Source organism: Octopus sinensis, linkage group LG11 (genome assembly GCF_006345805.1).
Source record: "Octopus sinensis linkage group LG11, ASM634580v1, whole genome shotgun sequence".
Classification (NCBI taxonomy): Eukaryota; Metazoa; Mollusca; class Cephalopoda; order Octopoda; family Octopodidae; genus Octopus; species Octopus sinensis.
The window spans coordinates 30,152,218-30,173,159 of NC_043007.1; the positions used below are offsets into that span (position 1 = coordinate 30,152,218).

General features: G+C 39.4%; 1 protein-coding gene and 1 long non-coding RNA gene across 4 annotated transcripts in view; one reads left to right on the forward strand and one right to left on the reverse strand.

Moving 5' to 3' along the window:
- Window positions 1-392: 392 nt before the first annotated feature.
- LOC115217183 (DNA repair protein RAD51 homolog 4-like) lies at window positions 393-17,346 on the forward strand. Of its 3 annotated transcripts, none has more exons than XM_036507293.1 (9): window positions 393-592; window positions 2,427-2,545; window positions 3,997-4,078; window positions 5,746-5,877; window positions 7,250-7,351; window positions 9,421-9,511; window positions 10,452-10,522; window positions 12,176-12,343; window positions 16,795-17,346. In XM_036507293.1, exons 1-9 carry the CDS (start codon window positions 449-451, stop codon window positions 17,035-17,037), a joined length of 1,152 nt encoding a protein of 383 aa, XP_036363186.1. In that variant the 5' UTR covers window positions 393-448; the 3' UTR covers window positions 17,038-17,346. The 3 variants fall into 3 exon arrangements, with proteins under 3 accessions (XP_036363186.1, XP_029642671.1, XP_036363187.1); XM_029786811.2 differs by lacking the exon at window positions 16,795-17,346 and adding an exon at window positions 14,500-15,324 and having other exon boundaries at window positions 396-592; XM_036507294.1 differs by lacking the exon at window positions 2,427-2,545 and having other exon boundaries at window positions 464-592.
- LOC118765366 overlaps window positions 11,674-20,942 on the reverse strand; it is a 13,804-nt gene continuing 4,535 nt past the window's right edge. The window contains exon 3 of the long non-coding RNA XR_005001203.1: window positions 11,674-11,839. This is a non-coding gene — a long non-coding RNA (uncharacterized LOC118765366). The remainder of the gene's footprint in view (window positions 11,840-20,942) is intronic.

A 20,942-nucleotide genomic window follows, 5' to 3' on the forward strand; every position in this document is an offset into this window, starting at 1 on the left:
AGTGAAACGAAATGATGTGTTCCGTTAGATAAGAATTTATACTTGTGAATGTAACGAAACGAACAAATCTTGCACTTCGATTTATATCAGTTTAAACTTTTCCAAAATGAAAACTATGAAATAATTATTTAATTCCTGTTGCTGACAATAAAGATCACGATTTCATTTCTGTTTAATTATAGTTATTATTTATATGTATAAACACACGGTGTAAAGGTGGAAATTCAGGCTACATTCAAAACTACATTATCCAAAGAATCTTCCTTTTTTTTTAAGGTAATAAGAGGGTAAATTAAAGACTATTTAACTACTATATCTAGCAGCTTCAGTAACCACATAGAGACCTCCCCTCTTCAACTTCGTTGGTTAAAAAAGAAAATAAAGCGGGAAACATTAGGCGTTTAGAGTTATTCCCCCTGACAGCTGAAAGAATCGGTTTCTGCGAAGGATGTCTTTGATCCGGGTTGGAATCTGCGCTGGGATGACGGAGGAGGTTGTCCGAGCACTGAATGCAGCAAATATACGGAACCTTGTGGAGTTTATTGATGCCGAACTGGAAGAATTAGTTCACACGTCAGGCATATCGTACAAGGTAAGATGAAAGAAGAAACACACGTTCGCTCACACACACGAAGGACCCTCAACACCAGCACTTAACTTCCTGGAAATAGCAGTTAAATTACCCTCAAAATACACTATAGCATCATAAATACATGAAGAACACCCTCGATAATGTAGTCCTGTTGTACTTAAAAACACGGGACAGTCTTATCTTCCGGTTGTTAAACAACAACAACAACAGTAACGTGTTTGGCTCCTTTTATCAGTCAGGGTCGTCACTCATAAATCCCTCTGCTTCTATCTTTAACTACTTTAGTCTTTTATGAGAACCTGTTTCGAATTTATGTCTTAACAGATTCCATCACTTGTGCATTTCGTTGTTGTGTGGTTCCAGGTCAGATCTATTCGTGTCCCAATCATTTAAAATATTCCGTATTTGATCATCTTGTATCTAGAACCACGTTATTTAATGTCTCCTTAAAAAAAAAAGGAAAAAATAGACGTTAGTATGTAACTTGAAGAATTTGGCTACCATTTCTAACAGGACTAGCGACCACAAGGATGTGTTCTAATTTACAAAATGTAATTTGTATTAAGGAGGCACATGGCCTAGTGGTTAGAGCAGCGGACTCGCGGTCGAGGGATCGCGGGTTCAAATCTCAAACCGGGCGATGTGCCTGTTTATGAGCAAAACACCTAAGCTCCATGCGGCTCCGGCAGAATTTCTGCTGACTCTTTCGCCACAACTTTCTCTCACTCTTTCCTCCTACATCTTGCGACGGATCTATACGCCAAGGAGACCGGGAAACCGGCCCTTATGAGCCAGGCGTGGCTCGAGAAGGAACAAACAAAACAACAAAAAACAATTTGTATTGAATGTATGTTGTTTTATAGCTCTATGTTTATATACACTCATGGATGTATGAGTGGCTGTGTGGTAAGTAGCTTGCTAATCAACCACATGGTTCCGGGTTCAGTCCCACTGCGTGGCATCTTGGGCAAGTGTCTTCTGCTATAGCCCCGGGCCGACCAATGCCTTGTGAGTGGATTTGGTAGACGGAAACTGAAAGAAGCCTGTCGTATATATGTATATATATGTATATATATGTGTGTGTCTGTGTTTGTCTGTATATGGTGGTGTGTTTACGTCCCCGTCACTTAGCGGTTCGGCAAAAGAGACCGATAGAATAAGTACTGGGCTTACAAAGAATAAGTCCCGGGGTCGATTTGCTCGACTAAAGGCGGTGCCCCAGCATGGCCGCAGTCAAATGACTGAAACAAGTAAAAGAGTAAAAGAGTAATACCCTACACTCGGATCATCTCGAAACAAATTCAATTTTCTTTCACATGTGCCCTGCCGCAGCACATCAACAAATAGACTTCACTCTATTTGCATATAAATCCCAGACCAGTGATTCATTTCATTTTGAGATGATCCAATTACATGGTTAATACAATTCAAAATATTTTGAAATGCATTAACTGAGGAAGGTACTGCGTAATGGGCAGTATTTCCTATTATATATTACATTGATCTGAAATGTGCATATTAAATGCTTTCAAATGATCATTATTTGGTTTGACTTCATTGTTACAAGCTGACATATATATTAAAAGGAAGATAGATATAACAGAGGAAATAAGAAAATTATAACAGCTTTACTGATTCGTATGCTTTTTATATTTCTTTTAATTGGTTACAAGACTGATTGAAGTGCCGAGAGTTTTGTGTATGGCACTTACCAAACTGCCTTAAATTCGAAGGGCTTGTTTCTTATAACAGTGTGAATTACATTTAGTTACTAATCTCGTTACAAACAGTATTTTTAATTATTGGAATTTCTGTCTTTGTTCTGTAATTCTAGGAATTGGTGGCCTTAAGAAGAGTTGTACTTGCTGAATTCTCAGCTTTCCCTCTGCAAGCATCAGACATTTATCGAAAACTCATAAAGTCAGCTGCTATCTTGTGTACAGGTTGTATCAGGTAAATTCTGCATTTCCATAAAACTTCTGAGATTCATTTCCTCTTCAGCCTCGCCTGGCCCCGTGCTGGTCACACGTAAAAGCACCATCCGTTCGTGGCCGTTTGCCAGCTCTGTCTGGCACCTGTGCGGGTGGCACGTAAAAAGCACCCACTACACTCACGGAGTGGTTGGCGTTGGGAAGGGCATCCAGCCGTAGAAACACTGCCAGATCTGACTGGGCCTGATGAAGCCTTCCAGCTTCACAGACCCCAGTTGAACCGTCCAACCCATGCTAGCATGGAGAATGGACGCTAAATGATGATGATGATGATGATGAAGGAAGCTGGCAGTAATTTCCAGATCTATGTGGGTCACTGTGAGACCAGACCAGGGTCCAGCTGTTATTTTTGTTTTGGTGGATGACAGGAATTAGCCGATCGGGTTTCATTGAAATTATCCAACAAGCTGGCAGAATTATTACCATGCCAGGCAAAATGCTTAGCGCCATTTTGTCTGTCTTTATGTTCTGAGTTCAAATTCTATCAAGTTTCACTTTGCCTCTCATCCTTTCAGGTATGGAGAGTGTGTGTTTTTTTTTTCCTGCCTTTAACCCTCCAACACAGAGTATAGGCCACTTATAGTTGAATTCCATGTCGCATAATTTTTCGCTTCTGTACTTATACTCTGCCACGAATGTCCCCCTTTATCTAGTTCCTTTTGTGTTGGTCTTCACCATGAGTTCTTAGACCTTCCTTTCTTTCCATATCCATCTGGGTTTCACATTAAAGCACTTTTCGCTACATTTGGTGTCTTTTCTAATTGTGCTACCAATCCACTTCCACTTTTTCTTAAATATTCGATAGTATATGTACCAGTTGTGTACTGGGGTCAAGGTAATTGACTAACCTTCTGCCCCGAAATTGCTGGCCTTGTGCTGTAATTTGGAACCGATGTTTCTTATCTTTGGGAGAATCGTTGGCATGCTGGAGAAAATGCTTAGCAGCAGTTCATCTGAGTCTAATGTTTTGAGTTCAAATTCCACTGAGATTGACTCTGCTTTTCACCCTTTCATTAAAACAAGTACCAGTTGACTACTAGGGTCGATGTAACCGACTCAGTCCCCTCCCCTCTAATTGCTGGCTTTGTACCAATATTTGAAACCACTGTTTCGTCGAAATGAATGGTGGTGGTCAGATGTGGGACAAATTTAGTTGTGGTGGGAGTGACAAGAAGTTGTATAACCCTAGGTTTGTCTGAATCCAGCAGACCTATGATAAAAGACATTCTATCCATGACCATCTCATCTTTTCAGATATAGTTTATATCAGACATTATCCAATCGTGATCCTTTATCTTTATTAAAACAGATGGCTTGAGGTATAATTGGATGCTATTTCTAGTAGGTAGAACGACCCCTTAAAGGTTCCCTCACGTATAAACATTCATGATGTGATTTTGTGTCTGTTTGTAGGTTGGACCAATTACTTGATGGCGGATTGTACACAGGGGAAATGACCGAAATTGTTGGTGACAGTGCTGTTGGCAAGACACAGGTTGGCACTTCTTTCCGGATTTGTCTTTTAGGACTCACTCACTCACATGCTCTTTTCAGACCTTCAAACAGGGCCTGGCCCTCCATTGGTTGCAACAATAAGGGTTCCATTTGATTGGATCAACGGAACAGCCTCCTCATGAAATTAATGTGCAAGTGGCTGAGTACTCCACAGACATGTGCATATCCTTAACGCAGCTCTCAGGGGGATTCAGTGTCACACAGAAGGGGACAAGGCTGGCCCCTTTGAATTTCCAGTACTTCTCACTTTTGACTGCTGAGTGGACTGAAGTTACAAGAAAGAGTGTCTTGCTCAAGGACACAATATGCTGCCAAATTATATCCCTCACCATTGCTCTCTTGGTCCTTCTCAAAATTGCCATCTTTCTCTCCCTCAGATACCATGTCTCACTCCCATACAGCATTGCATCTCTCACTCCTACAGACCCTTCCTTTCATTGTTAATGAGAACCTTATCCCACCTAACAATGCCCCACTTTCCCTGAACTTCACCCAGCCAAGTCTTACTCTTGCTGTCACAACTGCTTCACATTCACCACTTACATCCATCCCATCTCCCAAATAACAAAACCCTCTCACCATTTCCACTGGTTCCATCAGCCCTCCAGCTCCTTTCTCACATCTTCCACAAACTCTCTTGCCAGTCTTCGAATATACAATTCAGCAGTTCTTGTGACTCAAACTTTGGCTATCCACCCTCAAACAATTTGTCTCCTTTGGAAGTCAGATTGGTCTTGCATTTTAATTTTTTTAGATATGAATATCTACAAAATATAAAAAATGAAGAGGGTTATATCATGAAGTGTACAGGGCATACATATTGCATAGCACCCCAGGCGAAATGCTTAGCAGTATTTCATCTGTCTCTATGTCTTTTTATAGGCGTATGAGTGACTGTGTGGTAAGTAGCTTGCTTACCAACCACATGATTCCAGGTTCAGTCCCACTGCGTGGCACCTTGGGCAAGTGTCTTCTACTATAGCCTTGGGCCGACCAAAGCCTTGTGAGTGGATTTGGTAGACGGAAACTGAAAGAAGCCCATCCTATATATGTATATATATATATATATATGTGTGTATATGTGTATATGTGTATATAGGTGTATATGTGTATATATGTGTATATATGTGTATATGTGTATATGTGTGTGTATATATATGTATATATATATATATATTTATTTGTGTGTATGTATGTATATATTTGTGTGTCTCTGTTTGTCCCCACAACATCACTTGACAACTGATGCTGGTGTGTTTATGTCCCCGTAACTTAGTGGTTTGGCAAAAGAGACTGATAGAATAAGTGCTAGGCTTACAAAGAATAAGTCACGAGGTCGATTTGCTCAACTAAAGGCGGTGCTCCAGCATGGCCACAGTCAAATGACTGAAATAAGTAAGAGAGATACATACAGAGTGGAAGAGGTTTGAATTTTAATATATTGCCAATGGTAAAAATAGTTGAATAAAAAGTTTCCATTATTTTTACCAACCCCTGTCTGCGCTCACAAGCACACACACACACACATACACACACACAGCATGTACACATTGACACACATGTAAATATAATGTAGAGTGATAGAAAGGAATGATGATATCAGAGACTTGTTCTTCTTTCTGACTTTGTGTTTTTTTGTTTGAATAGGTTTGTCTGAGCGTCACAGCCAGTGTTGCCAAGGAGACGAAACAGAACATTCTCTATATTGATGCATCAGCTACGTTCAGTGCTGAGAGGATCAGGGAAATGGTTTCTGTCGAAGATGAAGAATCAGAAGAGGTAATCACAGTTCTATATTTAAGAGATGAGGAATTATTTACATTATTTACAATTGACAGATATTTGTCCTCATCTTGTTTGTTGTTAACACAACGTTTTGGCTGTGGTAGGTTATACAAAGGCGAAACATGCCGCCCCCTCAAAATAAGGGTAGAGGAACATCGCAAAGCTGTGACACGGGGAGATATTGATAAATTGGGTATAGCTGATCATGTATGGAAAAATGAAGACCACCTCCCCCTGTAGGATGAAGTTAAAACAATAGACAGAGAACACCACTGGAAAATACGAAAACTAAAAGAAGCAGCCCATATGCTAGGACACATCAACCTCCTAAGCAGACCGGATGCAGATATGAGCAGCATACGGGAACCGGTATTAAGGAAGGATAGGAGAATATTAGATTATGTTAGGGTTTCATTTATGCTTTGCTATGGTGAGAGGCTCATATCTACTGTCATTCACAAATATATTTTTATGTCAGCAGTGAATATATATATATATATATAGCTCTGCTTTTATGTCAGTGAATCCCAAACTGATATTTATTGCCCCTCCCCCCCTCATTCCCCATCTCTAAACATCTGTCACATTATTCTCACTTATCTACCCTCTCACCCACCTTTTCTGTCCATATTGTCTCTCCCATATTCACATTGCACCTATTTGTGTGTGTGTATGTATGTGTATATATATATATAAACTTAGATATGTTTCGACCAAAGATTGGTCCAGGCCATGTCTAACTTAATAGCACCGCCTGATAGGATTATCTAAATCCTCTTTATGTCAACTTTTGTTTTATGGTCCATTCAAGTAGTGAGTTCTTGTTGAGTGAGTTGTATCCATGTATGGGTGGCTTATCTGGTATTCCTTGAAGGAATCTGTCCAGACTCCGTTTAAAGGTGATGGGATCCTTTTCCTCATTAATCAGTTGCCTGTATGTTGAAATTTGATATATAATATATATGTTGAATATATATATATATATATATATATATATATATATACACAACCTGATGTGAAAATCAGCTGTGAATGTTCCTTGTATTATGTTTTTGTCTCCCTTTTCTGTCTGTTATGTTTTCGCCTGGTTTCCATCTATTTTCCCCTTCGCTGTCTAACTTTTGAAATTCCATATATATATATATATATATATATATAATGTAGTGGTTGGCATTAAAAAGGGGATCCTACTGTAAAAAACCATACTAAAACAAACGCTGGGGCTTCACACATTTACCAGTTGGATTGAGATCATCCAGTTCATGCTGGCATGGAATATGACCCCTAAGTGATTTATGTGTGTGTACATTCATAGAGTCTGTTAATGCTTCAGTGTTTTCCTTTCTTTCTTTTTCCTGTCTTTTAGAATCTTGAAGCTGTTCTCAGCCATATCCATTGTGCCAAAGTATTTAATGTTTTTGAATTATTTGAAGTCCTGGAAACCATAAGACAAGAATTAATTAAACAGGTAAGGGATTTTTATCTGGTCAAGAATTCATCTTAAAACAGCTTGTTTTTTTTTTCTTTTTTTTTTTTTGGCCAATGCCTCTTGTTACGGTCAGCTCCCCCTCTGCACCTCTCTGCCCCCTCAAGTGTCCCATTATCCATCTATCCGGTGGAGCCTCACATTGACGATTCCAACACTCAGCAGTTGTTGTTTAGCTCCAGGTCAGCCTTGATGAAGAGGATTTATAGGCAAAGGCATTCCAGCCATGGCCATTTCAGTTTTTTTAACCCAAACATTATGGATTACTTTATGCAATGTATGCTTTTCTTTTTACAAAACAGTGATTTGAGGGAGATTTGTCTGTTATTTTTAGCAAGTTAAATTTCAACATACAGGCAACTAAATTTTAGAATTTAAATTCACTGTGCTGAAGTATTTAATGTGTTTGAGGGTTTTTAAGTGCCAGAAACCACAAAACAAATATTTATTTTATTGACAGGTATGGCTGTGTGGTAAGAAGCTTGCTTCCCAACCACACAAGGTTCAGGGTTCAGTCCCACTATATGGCACCTTGGGCAAGTGTCTTCTGCTATAGCCTCAGGCTGACCAAAGCCTTGCGAATGGATTTGGTCTAAAAGAAGGCCATTGTGTGTGTGTGTGTGTGTAATATATATATATATATATATATTATGTTTGTGTGTCTTTGTTTGTCCTTCCACCATCGCTTATCAACCGATGCTGGTGTGTTCATGCCCCTGTATCATTAGCGGTTCGGCAAAAAAGGCCGAGAGAATAAGTACTAGGCTTGCAAAGTCCAAGTCCTGGGGTCGATTTGGACTAAAAGTGGTGCTCCAGCATGGCCACAGTCAAATGACTGAAACAAGTAAGAGAAAAATAAAAGAAAAACGTAAATAAAATACTCTTTATTAGAAATTGAACTCAGAACATAAAAAGACAAAGGCTTCTGGGGATTCCACCATCCCCCACCATTTGATATGGTTATAAGAATAAAATAAATGAATAAAAGAGAATTAATTGTGATAATAATTTGTGATTATTTCCTGGGTGAATATTTCGCTGTTGCTCCAAAACTTAGGTTCTTCCCTTTGGGGTTTATGTAGGTTTGTGTTCTGGTTTTTGTATTTTTTTATTTGTATTTTGGAAATAGAGTGATGTTTCGTCTGTCTTTGCATTCTGAGTTCAAATTCTGCTGAAGTCACTTCTGCCTTTCATTCTTTTGGGGGTTGACAACAAAAGTACCAGTTGAGTACTGGGGGTCGACTATTCCCTCACCTAAATTTTCAAGCCGTGTGCCTAGAGTAAAAAGTATTATATTTTGGGAATATATCCCAACTTTTGAGAAATGAACAAAAGCAGTAATTTAATTATTTTTTCGTATGATGTAAGAATTTCGTATAATCTAAGAATTAATGTTAAGAATGACGTCTTTGGAAGAATTATTTCCCTTTGACACAAACTTCAGTCTCCAGCGTCTTACCTTGTGGTAGATCGGTCTTGCCAGACAATGATAAATTGCATGTTGGTAGTTGAGAAGATCATCTACAGATCTATGGGTGTAGAAAAATATATTTCACATACATCTGTCCATTGTCCTCCAGAGATTGTTGTTGTACAACTATTTTAGTCCTCAGAACTGAGCTTACTGCAGAAACTTCCAAATCTGCTGCCTCCCCCCCTCCCTCGCCTGCAACACCACACAACATTAAATAACAAACTATCACAATCGTACACACACACAAACACACATGGAGAGAAGACAAACGTGCTGGAAGTTACATACAGCAGCTCTGTAAATATTCACAATCCACATAGAAGACACAGTAAAATAAACCAAATGAAGCACAAACGATGTTGATGCAGTCACTGCAACCTCGTTTGGCCAACTGAAAGAAACAACAGCAGCAGCAGCCCTCCAAGAATTTGGACCTGGAGATCTCCATTTCCAGCGACTTCGAGGGCCACCTCCCAGTGGCCACACACAGGCTCCCTTGGTGGTGTGTTGAGTTTTTAGTATTTCAAAAGAAAACTTATGTACCTCCTTATTTATTTATTTCTCCATTTATTTTCAGAATTCCAGTTTCTTTGGTGGTCTTCGGTTAATTATCTGCGACAGCGTCTCAGCAGTTCTGTCACCTCTCGTTGGAGGACATCAGACTCAAGGTAGGTAGACAAGCAGTGGTTGTTGTGGCTATTATACTGGACTGCTATCTTAGAGATCTTCAGTTCAAATCTCACTGTAGATGTTTTGCTTTGGTCAGCACTCTGAGTATTCTTCATAACCATGTTGACTTTGCTAGTTAACCCTGCACCTAGTCCCCACACTCCTCTGCTACTCCCTGGATTGTTCTTTAGATAGTCAATGCCTACAATGGTCTGCTGTTAATTAGTATATTTCTGTAATTAGCTACAAACACTTGAACGGTACCCTGGGTGCTCATTTCATCATCATCATCATCAGTTAATCTCTATTTTCGATCCTGCCATGGATTGGGATGTTTGAAAGGGGCCGGCAAACCAGAGAAGTACATCAGGCCCCAGTTGTCTGCTTTGCTAAGGTTTCTAAGGCTGGATGCCCTTCCTAATGCCAACCACTTTAAAGAGTGTACCGGGTGCTTTTTACATGGCATTGGCACTGGGTTCATTTACTAATTATTTATGCTCTTAATTAATATATCACAGCTGTAGCCACTACATTCCTATACAGGAGTTCACCACTCTAACCAACCACTGTACAACCATTATACTTTCAGACTCACCTCATACCACCCAACCACTACACAGTCTCAACACAGCTTCTCACATCCTATATTCCTACACAGGTACCACACTCCTATCAAGCAGCTGTCTCCTCACAACCCCTCCACCACTGCAAACAATGACCACCACTCCTACATATTACACCACACCACTGCAATCAACCACTTCACAAAACCTCAACATTTCTTCAGTCACCTGCCACACTCCCTCTGCACTACCCCACAGCCACTACACCTTTCCTGCACCACCACCTTCACACTACCACACAGCCCCTACATCACTAGCAACTGACCTCCCCTCCCCCAACACTACATCTAATTCCTTCTGTGGTTTACCATTTCAGGTTACAGTCTGTTGGTCCAGGTGGCCCAGAAACTGAAGGCCCTTGCTCTTGAATACTCCCTGGCTGTGTTGGTAGGTGCCCTTTGTTCGTTAATCTAGTCCTAGTAAATTGTTATTACCAGGTCAAGTAACAGTGTTATGATGTCCTTGTGTTCAGGTCGAAAGACAGGATGATGGCCTCAGAATCATTAGTTTTGTTTTTATCTTTTGGTCAAGAAGTAAAGCAGTGCCTGCAACCCTGTACTGGACTCTGTGATTGTTGGGAGGGAAGGAGGAAGATCTTCTCAAACTGTAAACCTAACCTGAATGCAACAAACTGGAATCTGATGAAGTAACCCAAGGTGGTTGGTGGTGGTGGTGGGGTTGATGGATGAAGTCCACCACTCAGCTAGGCTGTGGTGGGATTTGAACTTAGAAAACAAAGAGCTGGAACAAACACTGCCAGGCATTCAGTCTGCTGATCTTACATTTTAGCCAATTCTCTCCTCTGTCTTGGTCCTTTTTTTAAGGGACCTCAAAAGGCTGAAAGGTCAAGTTAACCTTGGCAGGATTTGAAGTTAGGGTATGGACATTTGAATCAAATACTCTGACATTTTATTTGAAGCTCTAACAATTCTGACTATTGTTTCTCTGTCAACCTTATTGTCTGTCTCTCTATTTCTCTCTCTCTTTCTCTATCTCTTTTTACATAAATGTACTTGCTTGGCAAGGGTTTTGATCTGAGATCCTGTGCTGAAAAGTCAAATAATTGAAGTGAGGAAGACATATGATAGTTATTCAGAAACAAACACCATTCACTTCAATTAAACATATATTCCATATGATAAAACAGAGATTGTGTGTGCGTATGTTTCTAATGGATTCGAAAACTGAGTTTCCAATTTTGAAGTATGAGGTATCAAAAAATTCAGTAACCTCTTGGCTACCAAATAAGGTGTGGTTTTTGCACAACTCTTTTTTACTACAAAAATAACCTCGGAAACGAGTTTGGGTCGCACAATTTTTGAGAACTTTAGCTGAGGGAGGCAACTCTGCCTCTGTAATTTTTATCTCTTAGAGCATAATGAGAGAATGTTTAAAATACAGAGTTTTACCTGGGAATGAACCCTCGAAGTTATACCATCAACTTTATTAGTATTATTAGGTAGATAATCTTTTGATGTGAAGTGTGTTTGTGTTTTGGTTAACCCTAGGCCAACTACAGACTTGTGACTGGATTTGGTAGACGGAAACTGCAGCGTTATTCATCAGAAAATTACCGAAAAACATGTTTATAAAGAAGAGTTGTTTGCTTCATACTCCTTGTGTGCTGATTCTGCTCATCAGAAAAGAACAAATAATACAATGTGGCTGTAGGTCATAACACCCTGGCAACGCCGGGGTGCATTGCTAGTGTGTAATATGGCATTGAAATTTTTGACTTGGTCCCATACAATGTTGTCAGTGTTCAGGTCACAGCTTGGAGTGACAAAATTTTTCACTCCAAGAAATCAATGTTTTAAATGAAGCAAAACAGTCTTTGTGTATTTCTGAATGGCTTCCAGACATTTTCCATTCTGCAATTGTTATCTATCTCTTGGATTTCACTTTATACTTGTCTCTCTGTTTTACTCTCTCTCTCTCTCTCTCTGTATTTATGTATCTGTCTTTCTATCTGTCTGTCTGTCTCTCTCAATCTGTCTGTTTTGTCTCTCTCCTCCTACCTTCTGTTTAATCCTCCACCAGGTGACCAACAATATAATTGGATCTGACCAGAGCCGACCAGTGGCCAGTCTAGGCAGGACGTGGCAGTCTGTGCCCCACAATCGACTTCATCTTAGCAGACAAACTCCATCTCCATCCAATCTTGGTAAACTGGTTGGTACCATCACCATTTTGAAGAGTTGTCGTCAGGTAAATCTCCCAGATTGCATTGTTGCTCCTGACCCTTCTCCCCACTCATACATCATTGATGGTGTTGTTTAGTCCCAGGTGAACTCTGATACAGCCCCCCCGCCCCAGCAGTAGCCAACCCCCATCATTGTAGGAGTATATCTAAGACTATTTTACTCATTTGCTTTTTTGAGTGATAGGATTGTTTTGAGGATGCTTTAGCTGTTGTTTCTAGCAGGTTCTGTGACCATAAAATGGCTCCTTTGCAAAGAAGCTGTTTAGTTCCTGGATTTAAGCTTTCATAGGTTCTCATCTATGTTGAGTTACTATTCATATTGATAAGGGTTTTATGTGTCCCTTTTTTCCTTGTCCCAATTAACACTGCTGACCCTTGTGCAATCCGCACACTGCTCATCCTTATGGGCTTCAACAGGAGCGTATTTTCTGCTGGTGCTCCAGCATGGCCTTGGTTGTGTTGTTTAAAATGAAACGGAAAACTGAATAACTCCAGATAAGTGGGTTTTGGCATATTTCATATGTTTTAAAGAACTAACTAGAAATACATATAAATAGGGAGATATATAGATAGATATACCTAACTGCGCATGTGTTTGTGTAGGGTTACACTTACACAGGTAGGTTAGTGTTAGTAATAAAACTTCAGAGATTTGAAGGTAAGTTCCTTCTACTATACAGTGGCCCCTCTTGGTGCTGTAGCTCACCTAATAATATTAGAAGTTCATTATTTTGTGCTTTTTACTCTCCACACTGTAGTGGTTCCTCTTGATAGTGCAGCTCAACCAATAATGGTAAAGGCCCATTCTTGCATACTGTGAAAAGCACCTGGTACCCTGTGTAAAGTGATTGGCATTAGGAAAGAGATCCAGCTGTAGAAAGCATGTCAGAACAGACACTGGAGCTTTGCCAGTCCTCAGCCACATAAACTTCTACCAAATTTCCAACCCATACCAGCATGGAAAGCAAATGTGAAATGATGATGGTATTTCCCTGTGCACTATCGACAGCAGTGGTTCGGTATGGTACCCCACAGCTCAATGACAGAAACTCATTACTACATACAGGTCGATATTGAGCTCTCTCTTCACTATTGCTATTCTTTTATTTGTTTCAGTCATTTGACTGCAGCCATGCTGGAACACCGCCTTTAGTTGAACAAATAAACCCCAGGACTTATTCTTTGTAAGCCTAGTACTTATCCTGTCGGTCCCTTTTGCTGAACCTTGATGTTATGGGGACGTAAACACACCAACATTGGTTGCCAAGCGATGGTGGGGGAACAGACACACACACACGCACACACATGTATATATATGACAGGCTTCTTTCAGTTTCCGTCTACCAAATCCACTCAAAAGTTTTGGTCAGCCTGAGGCTATAGTAGAAGACACCTGCCCAGGATGCCACACAGTGGGACTCAACCTGGAACCATGTGGTTGGTAAGCCAGCTACTCACCACACAGCCATGCCTGTGCCTATTGTCTAAGGACCACGAACCGATTGTGGCCGTTGCCAGCCTCGCCTGGCACCTGTGCCGGTGGCACGTAAAAAAGCACCCACCACACTCTTGGAGTGGTTGGCATTAGGAAGGGCATCCAGCTGTAGAAACACTGCCAGATCAAACTGGAGCCTGGTGCAGGCTCCTGGCTTCCCAGACCCCGGTCGAACCGTCCAACCCATGCTAGCATGGAAAACGGACGTTAAACAATGATGATGATGAATATAGTTCTTCCTACAGTCGCAACCAGTGGGAGAAGAGTTCTACCACTACCCAGGTGTTGTTTATGTTGACATTGTTACTCAATGATGTTAGGAGATTTCAGTTTATAATAAGAGTTAATAAAATCTGCACCAGTCATATATTTAGCAACAGTTCAGTTACAGCCCTTGCCCAATTATGGTATATATTTCTTTATTATAGTCTAGTTTAGGGGCTCCCACTGGTTGTCACTGTAGGAAGTACCATATTATTGTATGGAATTGTCCTTAGACTGGAGACTGAGTCTATATTCTTGCAATGGATTAGATCCTGCTAAAGCCAGAGTGGGTCCACCAGGTTGTGCTATGAAAGCTGATGACACCTTAGTCCTAACACTGCTATGTTTAGTGAAAAAGATATCATTAACAATAAATGTATCTATTTTATTTGTATTTTGCAGCCAACTGGAATGTCTACAGAGTTTGAGATTTCTTCATCTGGTCTTCAATGAAATAAAAGGAAAACTGAAAGCAATGCTTGCTGGAATCAAATTTTGGATCTTTGAATTCAATGGAGTTGTTAATTTATAGTTAACAGCTTGTGGTTCTGGATAACACTGTGTCCTTATGGCAGGAGAACTCTCTGGAATATTACAGATGAGATGAGCAGTGCAAAGAATTTACTCTTCACCCTTACTGGGGGTTTATGTACTAGTCATGTACTGGGGTAAGGAATCTCAAATAATAAAGTTCCGGGAACACCACCTATTTATCTGACCTGACTCAAATGGATAATTGGGTTTGTTAAACTGGTTTAGACTTTATCCACATTTGATAATATCTCATATTTCACATGGAAATATAAATTGTAGCATTTTCCAAAATAAGTGCCTTTAGAAGTGATAAGAGTGTTTCTTCATGTAAAATATTGGTAAATGAATTTTGTGTTTGGAATATAAAAGTGTATTGTAATATGAAATGTGAACAGTGAATTATGGAATGCTGTGAAATTTAAACAATTGTGATATGTGAGGCACTGTGAAATGTGAAAGAATGTGTAATGTGAAACATTTTCACATATTTCACTGTTTCATTATTTGACAATGTTATACATGATGAGACACTGTGAAATATGAAACCCCAAAGTACAAGGTACTGTGAAATATGAGATATTATGGAAATATGAAAGACTCTGAAATGTGTATTATTGAAAAAGCAGTGTCAAAGTTGACACACTGTAAAATATAAAATGGTGTATATACATAAAATATGAAATCTGTACATAACAGAGACACATTTGTTATTTTCATTCTCAAATCTTTTAGATTGAAAACACAGAAGGATGAATGATTATTCTGTACTTTTTTTCTCTTCATCAAGAGTATGGGTTTACATCAAGAGTATATGGACTGTGGCCATACTGGGGTATCACCTTCTAGAGCATAGCCAATTACGTTGACCACAATACATATTTTATTGGCCTTGATAAAAATGAAAGGCAAAATGGACTCTGATGCCTTACTGGCCCCTGTGCTGGTGGCATGTGTAAAAAGATCCGAGCGAGGTCGATGCCAGTACCGCCTGACTGGCCCCATGCTGGTGGCACGTAAAAAGCACCCACTACACTCACGGAGCGGTTGGCGCTAGGAAGGGCATCCAGCTGTAGAAACTCTGCCAAATCAAGATTGGAGCCTGGTGCAGCCATCTGGTTCCCCATCCCTCAGTCAAATCATCTAACCTATGCTAGCATGGAAAGTAGACGTTAAACGATGATGATGATGATGATGAAAGAGGAGAGTAACCAAATATCACAAGATATTTTACTTTGGCCATTTGCCAAAGCAGTCTGACCATCTATCAAGATGGTTTTTTACCTTTTAGCAAGGTGGTTTTCAAGTTGCACTCTACTGTTATCAAGACAAGTATGTCCTCAATAAAGCTACAGGTATGGTTGGATATCTAGATGATTTGGGGTTCACTTCTACTTCATGGTACCTTGGACATGGTCTTCCACTAAAACCTAGCTCTGGCCATTGTCTTGTGGGTGAATATGGCAGATGATAATCGCATGGAAGCCTGGTTTATATTTGTGTCAGAATGTGTTAATGTTCGTGTTTGTCTTTCATCATTAATGACCTGTGTTTTGGTTACACTTGTAACTTAGCAGTGTGACATAATGAAACCAATAAATTAAATACCAGGCTTAGAATGAAATCTGGGGTTGATTTGATCAAATATACCCTTCTAGGCGATGCCCTAGTTTGGTTGCAGTCCTGACTGAAATAAAAGAACATGCCACCCTAGTAAATAGCTGGTCTGGTTAAAAGTTCTACCTAAGCAGCCTCCAGCCTACATCTGTTAAAATCAATCCCTCTTCTCACCTAGAGAACCTTGTCTTTCCATGGCAGTGCCATATAAGGCAACCTCCCTTCCATCTGATTGTATCTCTTTTAATTATGTACCATGTATACTCGACTATAAAACGCTCTTGCCTATAAGATTCACCCCTGACTTACAAGGTTCAAATTGTGAATTTTATCATTGACCCAACTCTTTTGATGCTGGAGATTAGGAATCGCTTAAAAAATATATATTCCAGGGTCAATTCATTTAACAAAAACTGTTCAAGGCGGTGCCTCAGCATGGCCACAGTCTAATAACTGAAACAAGTAAAACAAGATATTTGCCACAAACGTATCAGTGTCATCTCTGTTTCATAATCTTTATTGAAATTCTATTTGTGACTTTCTTTAAAGAAAGGAAGAGAGAGAGAGAGACTTCTCCTCTTCTCTGTTTGTGCCAGAGTTGACTGCTGTCCATCAGCCGCTGCAACACGTTGCAGTTGTCCAAATACCAAAACCATTCTTGTAACATACACTGATTCACAGAGACAGACGTCATGTGACACCGAAAGACGCACTGCCTTGTTTATAATCTTGGCTACTCCAGCGCTTAGATCAGCAACAGCTGAGAGATCAGATGTACTTGTAAATCTGTGAAGATTCAAGTAATACTTAATGCTAAACAACGTAATTCAAAAGCTGGTGTTTATATATTTATTGCTACTAATCAATAAAATTTATCAAGTTTACAGTGTTTAATCAGCTAAAACAGAATAGTCAGAGGCAGAAGTAGAAACAAGATGCCTACCATCTGGACCTCGTCTTCAGACATGTGCTTTCTACTTGTCAATTAGACATCATTCTGTGAGGAACTGATCTGCACACACACACACACACACACACACACACACATACACACACACACACACACACACACACACACACACACACACACACACACACACACACACAAGAGAAAGAATTGGTTTTATGTGATCTTTTTTCTCGATTTACAAAAACTTTACATTTTTCTCTTTTTTTTCTTTGCTTTTAGTTCATCGTTTTTGATTGTTTTTATTAGATTAAAAAATTTTTTTCGTTGACTTCTGAAGTGGTTATTGTGGTTTCTTCTCCTAAATATATTTTACTCACTAAAATCAATTTATTAAGAAGTGAAATTTAAAATTGTGTTTTTATTGTATGTTATGTATGGTTGCCTTGATATCATCTGGAAGTTGTTATTGGTGTGTGTGTGTGTGTGTATACCGTATATTACAAATGTGCATGTGTATGTATGTATGAATAACACACACACACACACACACACGTATGTATATAGGATATATATGTGTGTGTGTGTATAGGATATATATATATATGTGTGTGTGTATATGTATGTGTGTATGAGATATATATATATTTATATGAATGTGTATAGGATATGTGTGTGTATGTATGTATGGGATATATATATATATTTATATGAATGTGTATAGGATATATGTGTGTGTGTATGTATGTGTGTATAGGATATATATATATATCATTGTACTCTGCTGTGCATGCACACTAAGTTGTAACGTTCTAGCTCTCTTCTGCTGTTTACAGCAGTGCTTGGAAGGAACGTGTGTAGCGTATGATCGTCGCATTGACCATAAGAGAGAAAGTTGAGCAGAGAATCTGCATCAAATTTTGTCAAAAGCTTGGCGATACCTGCTCAGAGGCCTAAGCAAAGTTTTAAAAAAGTTTTCATCGTTCTCGAAACAATGAAGGAGATCTTGTGCAACTGAAACCCGAGTGTCTTTTTGGTTAACTGAAAGCAGTTTTGGCACAACCTTGGCAGAAACGCGTCTCATACCCAAATCTTCAGTGATAATGGACTGAACTGAACCGTAACTAATCTGCACATCCTCTGATATATTTCTTCATTGCCCACAGGGGGCTAAACATATAGGGGACAAACAAGGACAGACAAAGGTATTAAGTCGGTTACATCGACCCCAGTGCGTAACTGGTACTTAATTTGTCGACCTCGGCGGAATTTGAACTCAGAACGTAGCGGCAGACGAAATACTGCTAAGCATTTCGCCCGGCGTGCTAACGATTCTGCCAGCTCACCGATTCTGATAACTCACAGATGGTGATTCGACGATTTCCGCTCACAACTGTGATGTTTTTTTCTCAGTTCTGCTGATTGCAGGTCTCCCAGAACGTTTGTCAATATCGACATTTTTTTGGCCTTCTTGTAAACGTCTGAACCACTCGTACACTTATGTGCGGCTCATGCACTCCTCTCCATACACTTTCTGCAACGCTATGTAGGCCTCTGAGCAGGTATCACTATGACAGCTTTCTCTGTCATGGTCAATGCGACGATCACTCGCTACACACCTCCCTTCGAAGCACTGCTGTGAACAGTGGAAGTAAGCTAGAACGTTACAACTTTGTGTGCATGCACAGCAGTGTTCATGGTCAATCTTTGCGTAGTCTCTTCACTCTGCATGCTTTAGCTTCGTTGCTATGACAACAGTCCGGATATTTATTGATCAGATCTTGTGTATGTATGTATGTATATGTATGTGTGTTTAGGATATATATATATATATATATATATATATGTATGTGTGCATAGGATATATATATATGCATGTGTGTGTATAGAATCTATATATGTATGTGTGTATAGGATCTATATATGTATGTGTGTATAGGCTATATATGTGTATGTATATATGTGTAAAGGATATATGTATATATATGTGTATATATATGTATGTGTGTGTATATATGTGTGTATAGGAATATATATATATATATATGCACACACGCACATACATGTGTGTATACATATACGTTTTTATGATATACGCTGAAATTGTTATCAATGCAATAAAGACATTTAATTTGGCCAATTAAAAATATGTCAGACATTCGTTGAATATAAACCAACAAAGAAAACACACAAAAATAAACCTTTATCAGCCTCTCTTCAACTCGATTATTTTTATCAGCAGTCTTCGTTCTTATTGCTTATTTCATTGAGTTGCTTACTCTTGCAGCTCTCCATGTCTATCTTACGGATATCATTTACTTTCGTTTTGCTTCTCTCTCTCTCTCTCGTATTTAAATGTAGTTTACCATGTATACAAGTATGTTCAGTGTTTAATGGTGTTGCTTCCTGTATGTTACGCATGCTTGTAAATGTTGTAATTTTGGCTATAGTATATCCCAGCACAATAATATTTAATTATTCCCACGATACCTAGTATTTTGAGACTGTTTTCGTTTTCAGCTCCTTCTCCGACCCCTTCCCCATTCTGGTTGTCTTTATTTCCAGATCTTTATCGTTGGTTAATTTTTCTCTCTTGTAATTGCTTCTTCAGTTGGCAATTTCCTTCCTTCTCGTCTCTGCTAACAATATCCGACCGATCATCTTTTTATTTCTTTGTCTGGCCGGAATATCCCAGAATAAGTTTATTCGGTCATTCTTCTTTGCTTTTTTCCTACATGTTTATACCAATTTGTTTTCTGTTAGTTTCATAATCTTGGTGCAATTTACCTGTTAGTGTAGTAATCCTTGTTCATTAGTATCGGGGGGCAAAAAAACCATGTAGCACATTATTTCTTCCAAACGTTCACATTTTATGCAATGACTCTATTCTAATTAATTCGATAATTTTTTTGTGATTTCTAATTAGGAATAAGCGCAATGATCAAGACTCGTTCACTCACAGTTTCCATTCCTGCCCTCAGCTTATGCTACGAGTTTTCTTTAATTCAATCCCATCAATTTTTTTCCTCCATCGCTTTGTCATTGTATTCTGTCGATCCATTTTTAGCTTCCTACCAATTTCTGCTGTTATTTCGTCTCTTTCTTTAGAACTGTTCAAAGCTTCAGCTTCAAAAAGTGCTGAAAGTTCTTTATTGCAGCCGACACCACATTAATAATGCCAATAACAAAAGCTACCAATATCGACTGCAGCAGCATTAAAGAGCATCCAGCTACAGTCGCAGCGGTTGCAAGAATGGAAGCAGCACCGACAACAATAGCAATAACAACCTCACCAGCAGAGTCAGCCACAACAACAAAAGAATCACCGCCTTCAAAGGCTGCCACATCAGCGACGCCAATGTCAACGGAAGCCTCCACCTCCAAAAAGAAAAAACAAAATAACAACTTCCCCAAAAGATGGGCGTCTCCGCTTCGGAGCACTCAGACATGTCGCCTGGTGAAGGGGACGAGGAAAACCCTGAACGATAAAAATGTGTTCAATACAATAAAATGGGGAAAAATCCTGAAACCAACCAAACAAACTGGGAGGTTGGAATGAATGGGAAAGATGCGTTTAAACAACGATGCACCAACACTGCCGCCACCTCCAACACCAAGAGTATGAACCCCATCGCCATCACCGCCAACAACACCACAACAGAGATGACATCATCGATGCTATTACAAATACAACGTAATTCAAACCAAACCTACACCAACAGTCAGAATTCAACAACCACGTGACCATGGACACCAGCAAAATAAATAAATAAAAATCAACTAAACAACA

Coding starts and splice junctions, on each gene's coding strand:
- LOC115217183 (XM_036507293.1), top strand. CDS start 449: ATGTCTTTGATCCGGGTTGGAATCTGCGCTGGGATGACGGAGGAGGTT. Junction 4,079..5,745: donor GTGCTGTTGGCAAGACACAG/GTTGGCACTTCT, acceptor TTGTTTGAATAG/GTTTGTCTGAGCGTCACAGC. Junction 7,352..9,420: donor GACAAGAATTAATTAAACAG/GTAAGGGATTTT, acceptor ATTTATTTTCAG/AATTCCAGTTTCTTTGGTGG.